This window comes from Engystomops pustulosus, chromosome 11 (assembly GCF_040894005.1).
Source record: "Engystomops pustulosus chromosome 11, aEngPut4.maternal, whole genome shotgun sequence".
Lineage (NCBI taxonomy): Eukaryota > Metazoa > Chordata > Amphibia > Anura > Leptodactylidae > Engystomops > Engystomops pustulosus.
The window spans coordinates 3,466,631-3,476,319 of NC_092421.1; the positions used below are offsets into that span (position 1 = coordinate 3,466,631).

The following is a 9,689-nucleotide window of genomic DNA, read 5'->3' on the forward strand; positions in this document are numbered from 1 at the left end:
GGGAGTAAAAAAGGGAAACAAAAAAGGGCCAAGTCGTTAAGGGGTTAAACACCATGAATGAGATTTTCTTTCCTAAGAACACAAACAAGTCATGGAGTTTTTTGTATGTTCTCTAGGACACAGATAAATCTCGGACATTTCTGACCCAATCTAGAAAACAGAATTTATTACATCACTGAGAAATCGGTCATCAATCATTGCAGGTCTCTCCATCATGGGAAGACCTGTATCCCGGGATGATGGAGCGACAATTTACATAGGACTGCCTCCTGCTCGTCCAATCTAATGTGATACATAGAAGGATCTTACGTAGTTGTATCGGCGTCACTCGCTCTATCTGGGGGGCAATAACTGGGATGAAGCACCTTCCAGAAGTGACATAGATCCATTACCCCCTAATAACATGTACTCATCTGGTTTAACCACCGCCTATTGGTTCCCCCTCTGGTAGACCACCCTAATCGTTACTTACATGCCCGTCTAGTGGGAAGTAATGGAATAGGGGCCCATCATTTACTATGTAAAATGTTTCTTAAGTTTTCAAAATTGTGGACAACTCCTTAAAGTTTCTGTGGCTATGGCTATTACACGCCCCCCTGGAGCTGTGCCGAGACTTCCCATGCACATCTGCAATGTCTCTTCTGCGAGTGGCAGGACCTGTGTATTGCGGCACCAGCTCAGGAGATTGCGCAGAGCCCCCCTGAAGCTATTGCCCATGCGCAGACCTGTGCTGTAAGAGACTCTACAGACATTATGTGCATTCCAGGAAGCCGTCCGCATGGCCTGCGCATGTGCAGTTACTCCTGCGCCACCAGCTGTCTGGGCATAGTAGACATTGTGGGTGTCTCTGTAGAGCTGTGGGGTAGGGGTGTATAACAGCCGTAGCTTCCGGAGCTCAAAGTAGCTCCTGCTCCTAATTTGTATATAGTAAAACTTAAATTGTACAGGCAACAAATATACAATACAAGTTCAGGATGACGTTGCCCAGGGAAATCTGCCACTGCATGTACTTTGGTAGATAGATGCCAGATGGTAGATTTCCTGTAAGCTAATTGGGGGTCCTGTAGGACTCTTATTATCATAATACCAAGTGTATGGTTCTGGTCTGCCTCTTCCTCTGTGGAGCCTTTGTAGAGGGGGGGTATAACCTGGGGATTACTGGGCAGACTGTTACATGCTGGCAATGATGGAGACAGACATATCAGGATTTCTACAAATATATATTGAGACCCAATGGAGGAACAAGGAGTAAGGTCCCACCAACTTCCACAGTCTAATAGTGTAAAAAAAAAAAAAAAAAAATCGCTTTATCTCGACCAAGTTTAGGGAGACTTCGAATCCCCAACCCAATTTGTTCTATGTATTCTACCGATTCTATCGAGTGTCCAAAATCTTTATAGGGTATAAAAAGATATCAGATGGTCAGTGCCACTCCCTAAGTGACATCGACTTATTGGAATTGCATCTAGCAAAAATGTTTTTTGTACTGGAGTAGAGAATGGATCAAGCATTTGTATCCACTTTTGTATCATGATCTCCATGGAATCGGAAGTATACATAGTATTTGGGTTGGGGGTTAGTAATCGCCCTAAACTAGGACTGTCATTTCAGATTGATTTTTCACTGCTAATTCAAGCCACAGTTTGAACCGCACCCTAAAATGTGACAAATAACAAGGCTTTGCGGCATATTGCGATTTCTACGTCTCCATTTCTATTGTTTTGTGCCATTCGTTATTTTCTCATGCCAAGAGAAAAACAGAAGCTCAGTGCTCCGGATTCCAGCAAGGACAAGACGTCCGTGGCCTCTTCAGTCTGTGCCATGCTGTGTCCTCTCATCCAAGAAAGACCTCCGAGGTTTGGGGCTAATTAACCCCCGCTGTGTTATTTTCTGTTTCATTGATGATTTGTATGCCCATTGTTTGGCTCAGAGAAGAAGCGTTCTAGAGACCGGCTTGTTTTCCCAGGTCCCATAGATCGGTAGAGAAGACAGAAAGACACGAAGATCCATACCCAAGAAAGATACAGAAGATAAAGATAATAATAATGTATTAACCAGGGCCGGCGCTATGGGTAGGCAAAGTGGGCAATTGCCCTCTGAAAGGGTAGAAACTCTTCTTTCAAATGAATCTTGAATTGTGTTTCTAGGTGCCAGGGATCCAGAAATATTCAGGTTTAAAGTGAGGATATCAGGTGCCATTTTTATTTATAAAAATCACTCCTAACAGCAGTTTAACAGTTAATATCTCCGTTTTCCTGACACTTAGAAACACAAATTTAGATTCATATAAAAGAGGAGACTCTCTTTTTCCATGGGAAAAAGAAGTGAGGTTCTATGTATCACAAAGCCAAAGATACAGCCCCCTGAAGTGTGGACCCCCCCCCCTCCAGATTCTTAGCCATCAGGCTGCAGGGAGATTTTGCTGCTACACCTCACAGATAAAGGAAATATTCACTTTATATGTTACTTTATATGTTATATTTTGAGAAGGGATAATATCAACTAAAGTTCATGTTTTTAACCCTTCTCTATGCAGAACACACTTTATCTCTTATTGCCTTTTATTTCTGCAAAAAAAGTTTGGTGTCCCCTGTGGTTGTGACGTTCCCTTTGCTGCATATTTTGGTGACTATCCACATGTGGGGTCTGTATCATCTCCTCACATCTTACTGGTTTAGGAAAGTTTGTTTTCTTTATATAAGTATCTGGATTTGTACAAATCTTAAAATTTTGAATGTTGATTGCCAAATGCATCGCCTGGTTGTCTGCTATGAAAATTATATAGGGTTTATGGTTTATTCTGTTTTATTGATATATTTTGAAGGTTGTCTTAAAATTTCTATCTGAAGAGCAGATATCTAGTTATTACAGTTTTAGTGATATTTTGGGATTTATTTATGTGACCATATCAATATGGGACATTTGTGAGCTCTACACACGTCCATCTATTACATTTAGGAGATGGGAAGGTAAATGCTTTCTGTTTGGAGCACATTTTTTGTCAAATTTTAAGTATTTTTTATAAAATGTTTCAGTTTGAATCAAAATTGCATGAAGGCGCCTCTGTCTATAAACTCTTTAGTGCAATTTTGAAAATGGGGTGTGTCTGCTTTCAAAAAATATATGGTTTGTTGGAGGACCCAGAGGAAACCCACACAAACACCGAGAGAACATACAAACTCTTTGCAGATGTTGACCAGCGCTGCAAGGCTGTAGTGCTAACCACTGAGCCACCGTACTGCCTATCATCTCTCTATCATCTATTTATCACCTAAAATTCTCCCATATTACAGTGTGTTTTACCAGACTAAAGGAAGTCTCTTACTGACTGTGACTTGTCATAAAATAGTTTTATTTTGGGGCCCCACTTTTAGTTTTGCCAAGGGCCCCACTTTGTCTAGAACCGGCCCTGGTATCAACTGAGACCAAGTAAAAGTCTTTGAAAGTTGTAGAAGAAACCAGACAATGTGGTAATAAAACCCCCCATGATCCTTCCTCCCGATCGCAAGTATTTCAGTGGTAACGGATCACAAATGCTGCATGTGGACCTGGCCTAAGGGTGCGGTCACACATACCGCCATGGGGGCGTGCCTCGGCACAGACTAATTTGCTTTTTCAATCAACGCATGCGGACGGTAAGCAAACGCATGCGTTCCACTGGAAATGCTAATGAGATGGGGCCGATACGTGTGACCATACCCTAAGAGAGACTATTAACTAACTGCACCTGTTTCCTTCTCATCTCCGCTGTCAACCTCTTGTATTGCAGAACATTTGTAATAGATCCCTTGAAATCCCAAAAGACAGAGATCTTAGAGGTGACCTCATATCCTTCCAATGTTTTGAGCATATTATAGTATGACATTCTGCATTCGGTAATCATCAGTCAGGGCGCTTTCACACCATACGTTGCGTTTTTGACGCATTCCAAAGGCTTCAGCCCTGATCACACGCTGGGGTTACATTGCGTTTTATCAGATGCAGTGGAAACACAATGTAACCTCAGCGTGTGATCAAGGCTCAAGCCTTTGGGAAAACGCATCAAAAAATGTGACGCAACGCATCGTGTGAATGTGCCTTAAGGCTACACGCACAAAAACATGCATTTTGTCATAGCAATTGTATGAACAGCTAGTATACGTCCGTGTCTTTTTTATGGGCTTACAGTCATGGCCATAGTCTCACAGCCCGGACCACAAATTCAAGAGCAGATCCTGCCTGATATTGGTAGCTGGTGATAAGGACACATTACAGGCAGGTAGCCCCAGATAGAAAGAGCACATCCGTCTATTGGGTAGTGATAACCCGTGAGGGACCCTCTCTACACATATTCGGCTAATATAGAAACTGTCCAGAAAATAGAAAAGATACACAACACTGTGCTCTAAGTGGTTGGTTGAGTTTAACACCAGAAGGGGGCGCCATTTTACCCCACACACTGCTGTATCCCAATCATGGATGAGGCCCTGGGTAGCGACCATCGTCTCTATGTGGGCGTTTATTATAAAGCTATTACGTTACCTCCTGGTGCTGGTAAATGATTCTACAGGGATAAGAGGGTCCCATCACTACACACAGGGAGATCCTAATAACAGGGGTCGTCATCAGTCATAGCACAATGTGCCCAGTGCCCAGTGACACAGAGAGGACTGAAGCTTATCCAAGGACAGTACATTCACTTACATCGGCTTTAGTCTTAGCTATTGCGGCATAAAGCAGAAATAAAGGAGAAGTTTCCATCTTCTGTAACATCCGGTATTATCCACACAGGACGGATACAAACTGCGCCAAAGTTATTTGTGCAGAATTTATAGAGCAATGTCACATATTTCCCCCAGATTCTCATTGATAGTTACTATCAGCAGACTTACCCCCCCTCGCTCCCCCCCCCACACAAGTCAAGTTCTGCTGGAAAAAAATGTATGCAAATTTTATGCAAAAAATTTACGCAGATCAGTTTCTACATAGATGTAGTAACTTAAGCAACTTTTATATACAATTTTTTTGTGTGATAATCAGACAAGTTTGGGAACCCACAATCTTTAAGGCCGTTTTAACCCTTTCCATACTCCCCTTTCTCTGCGATTTTTCCTGAATGGCGGCTGAGCTCTGCCTGTGGCTGCTCCGGTGTCCGTGGTCAGTAAATTGGCTGCAGAACAATAAAGAGTCTCGATAATGAAATCACTGGTGTAATGAACATTTGCAGCAGGAAGAGGACGGCACAAAGTCTCTTTCAAGGGAACATAAAATTAATTTCAAAACCATAAAATTACTCATGGCGCAGGGCAAAAGGAAAGTCAAATCTCAGAAAGAGACTGGAGCGATATTCACAAGTGTCTATGTCCACTAAACAGTCCTTCAGTGCTGGGCTCGTGTGTACAGATGGGATTACTGAATATCCTAATCTATACACACTGTATATATACACACACACACACACACATATATACACAGCCAGTCCCCGGGGTACATACAGGATAGGTTCCATAGGTTTGTTCTTAAATTGAATTTGTATGTAAGTCGAAACTTTATATTTTATAATTGTAGATTCAGACAAATTTTTTTTTGCCCCAGTGACAATTGGAGTTTCAATTTTTTTTTTGCTGTAATTGGACCAAGGATTATCCATAAATCTTCATTACAGACACCTTACAGCTGATCATTACAGCCTGGGACTATAGTAACATCCAGAGAGGTCACCAGAGGTCACAGGGGGCAGAGGGATCCGTCTGTAACTAGGGGTCGTCTGTAAGTCGGGTGTCCTTAAGTAGGGGACCGCATATATACATATAAGTGTATTGATGAGGCTACACCCCGCTCCAGCCATAGGTATACAGGCACTTGGAGACTTTGTTACCTTTGACATGTTTAGTCATTTTTTTCCCTTGTATCTGTAATTTTGTTTCTAATCCCGCATCGTGTGAGTTCGCCATTCCATCGTCATAACTGATTAAACCTTTATTGCTGGGATTTTTAATCAATGTTTCCCATCCATCACAGCTTTAATTATCTTTACCTCCTCTTCTCCATAAATCTGTCACGTTGCTTAAACCCGAGCCAAACACAACAATTCCATATCATATCACATGTATCCAATCGCATTATACTTTATAGGTGTGTAAACCAGAATCTGTAAGGTCCATGATATAAAGCTTAGTTTACTTTGCACGTAGCAGAGCAGAGTTTGTCATGTCGCACGGTCCGTCTCATTGTCTCATTGTCTCATTCACAGTTTATCTTCTTATTCTATTTGGGGAGTTGTCATGGTTTCCAATAGAGTAACAAACAGTTGACAGGTTCGGCTCTGCTACATCTGCGGGTCCTGTAACTTTTTTATTAAAAAGCTCTGATTTGCATCCCCTGTGCCTGGACTTTATGAGCAAACACTGACATATGGTGATAAGAATATATGACAAGGACGTGTTTACACTGCACAAAACAGCAGCTGCTTGGACCTTTATCAAACTTCTGAACCTCTCGCTCACCTGCGCCGGGATTTCTGGGGCAGACAAATCCCTATGAAAGCTGAGCACGATCATAATGTACTGTAGCAATTAAAGGGGTTGTCCAATTTCAGCAAATAACTGATATTGTTTGTGTAATGAAAAGTCATACAATTTTCCAATATATTCTCTGTATCAATTCCTCACAGGTTTCTAGATCTCTGCTTGCTGTCATTCAACAGGAAACTTCATTGCATAGAAATCCAACTTTCCAATATACTTTCTGTATAAATTCCTCAAAGGTTTCTAGATCTCTGCTTGCTGTGATTCAACAGGAAACTTCATTGGAGAGAAATCTTTTTCATGGTCTTGTGACAATCCACTATTAATAGGAGCTGAGTAATAAGAGCCGTGTGATACTAAGGGCTCCTGCACCTGGGACTCCATCACAAGACCATGGACAGATCTTCAGCCACGGCAAGTAAACATACAAGCATAGAAGGACAGCAAGCAGAGATCTTGAAAAATGTGAGGAATTGGTACAGAAAGTATATTAGAAAATTGGATTCCTATCCAATGAAGTTTCCTGTTGAATGACAGCAAGCAGAGATCTAGAAAACCATGAGGAATTGATACAGAGAATAAATTGGAAAATTGTATAACTTTTCCTTACATAAACCGTAACAAGTATTTTCTGAAAATGGACGATCCCTTTAAGTCCCTTGACCATGAGCGGGTTTGGTCCAAAAAAAACTCAAGTTTGCTAAATTTCCTACACCGAACTGCCATGTCCAACTCAGTCCGATTTAAGATTCGGTTTGAAGTCAATGGGCTCCAGACAGATTTGTGCTGCCTGTTCAACACTCCTGCGTGTGGCTAAGAGGAGTCATAATTTGTGCCAAATTATTGGCAGGTTTTTGGCAGAGGTTAAGGGTTTAATTTAAGCCAAATAATCTAATTGGTGTAAGTATAAGAAGAGAGCCTGGAAAGATGCACCAATAATACAGGCAGTCCCCGGGCTACGTACAAGATCGGTTCTGGAGGTTTGTTCTTAAGTTGGATTTGTATGTAACTCGGAACTTTATAGATTATAATTGTAACCCCAGACAAATTATTTTTGGTGTCTGTGACAATAGGATTTTAAAAATATTGGGTTGTCATAAGAACCAGGAGTAACACTAAATCTTCATTACAGACGCCTGTGATAACTGTTACAGCTGATTATTGTAGCCTAAGGATAAAGTACAGGAAATTACCAACATCCAGAGGTCCGTCTGTAACTAGGGGTCGTCTGTAAGTCAGGTGTTCTTAAGTAGGGGACCGCCTGTATCACATACCACCTATAAGTATAGGGCACTCTCGGATTATCTACTCAAAGTAATGGACAGGATCACCTCTGAGTCCGTAGTAGGGAATCTATTTGCTGCAAATATATTATATTTTTCAATGAACAATCTTTGTTGCTTTTTTATTGCTATCAATCTGCCGGGTTGCGATCTACAACCTTCTGTGTATTTCAAACGATCGACAGGTAAATTTGTACTGAAACAGTTAATAGCATGGAACAGGTTAGCGCCATAAAACTAATGAGAAATCCATAAATCTATAGGTCCACCTGCGTAACACGAGACAATGGTAGGTAGATCTTAAGGATTACATATAAACCCAGCGGTATACAAGGTAGTGAAGGGTCATATATATCAACTTTCAAACAGGACCCCAAAACTTTGGAAACTGCAAGGGATTTTCACCCATGTATCCACTCTACGCAGTGACGCGATGGTATGGCCATTCAGGGGTTAAAGAATATCTAGAAACGCACTGCAGCATATGGAAATTTTGGGAAGTATTAAAACTAATCATTTCCGAAAGAGAGATAGGATTAATGGGCAGAACTTACCGTGAGAGAGGCAGAGGATGCATAGTGCCCACCTGACGGACGCCATGCTGCGCTGCCAGGGGCTTCACTGCTGGAGGTAGAAAGTTGACCCTCTGCAATAATCCACTTGTTGTGTCTCCAGGGTGTGTCTGGCTGCAGTCTACAGCTAATGTTTAGGGGCTTGGAGGGGATCGCCCCATGGTGTCCTGTTGCTGTCGCAGTAGGTGGATGTGCCCGGCTCAGTCCTGGCTACTTCATGTCAGCCTGCAATGTGCTCAGCATGCACCATGCATCTGCACTGGAGACGGGCATTGGTCATGCTGCATGGTCCTGTCTCCTCTGCCTTTGGGAGATTTAGAGGAGCTACAATCCCTCCTTGAGGTCCAAAACTGATCTCAAGACAATGAAATCCACACAAGGTAAAGTTGATGTAGCAGGGGGGGCAAGGTCCACTCCCCAGATCATTTACATTCTCCAAAACATTCAATGGATGACCCTTGGTTAGCTCTTGGCACCCTCTGTAGTGCAGCTCTGCAAGGATGTGTCTATGGGAGGATGCTGCCGTAGTGTGACTAACACCCTGGGTCCAGGGATCCTGGGTGGGTCCTGCACTCCCAGGCAAGCAGAGCTCTAATGAAGGCAGCAGCAAATGGGCACTCAGCTACACCCAGCTTAATTAATAAACTGCAGCCAGGAGCAGGCAGGGGAGGGGCAGGCAGTGGGGGGAAACACTCACATATGTACTGGGATGAAGTTAAAAGGGCAAAGGGAAGGAACAGACAAAGCTATCATCAAAACCAATCAGCCAGAAAATGCATTGCCAAACCCGCAGGCTCCCTGCGAGCTCTGGTGTTAACCCCCTGCGTGCTGGAGGCACCTTCCGACAACTTGTACACATCTTTCCGCATCATCCGGTTACATTTTACTTCTGTTCCCTAAATGCGATAAACTCTCCCTGCAAAGATTCCGTTCAGAAAGGTTGTCACAGTTTAGCTTTAGTATATAGCAGAGCTGAATGTGCCCCTAAAATCTTTATTCGTCCCTTGTGGGTCCTGCAGTCCTATGCAAATCCATAGATAACACCAAAGAGCGCTTCCCCATGTAGAGCCAAATAAAACGCCCGCTAAAGATGTTTATTGGGGTCTTCCATTACGTTTGTTAATAGCAGGGACTAAATAATAATGGGGATGAGTGGGTTAAATTCTGAGCAGCCATAAGATTAAAAACTGTGAATCGGGGGAATATTAGGCAGAAAGTAAAAGGAAATCTACCACCAGTATTAAAGGGATATTCTCATTTCTGCAAATTGATGTTATTGTTTGTATGATGAAAAAATATACATTATTTCTATATACTTTCTGTATCAA

General features: G+C 42.3%; 1 protein-coding gene across 1 annotated transcript in view; it reads right to left on the reverse strand.

The window, feature by feature from the left end:
- RET (ret proto-oncogene) overlaps positions 1-8,955 on the reverse strand; it is a 72,529-nt gene extending 63,574 nt beyond the window's left edge. The window contains exon 1 of the mRNA XM_072129381.1: positions 8,344-8,955. Coding sequence (XP_071985482.1) covers positions 8,344-8,389 — 46 coding nt within the window. The 5' untranslated portion in view covers positions 8,390-8,955. The remainder of the gene's footprint in view (positions 1-8,343) is intronic.
- Between the last annotated feature and the right edge of the window lie 734 nt (positions 8,956-9,689).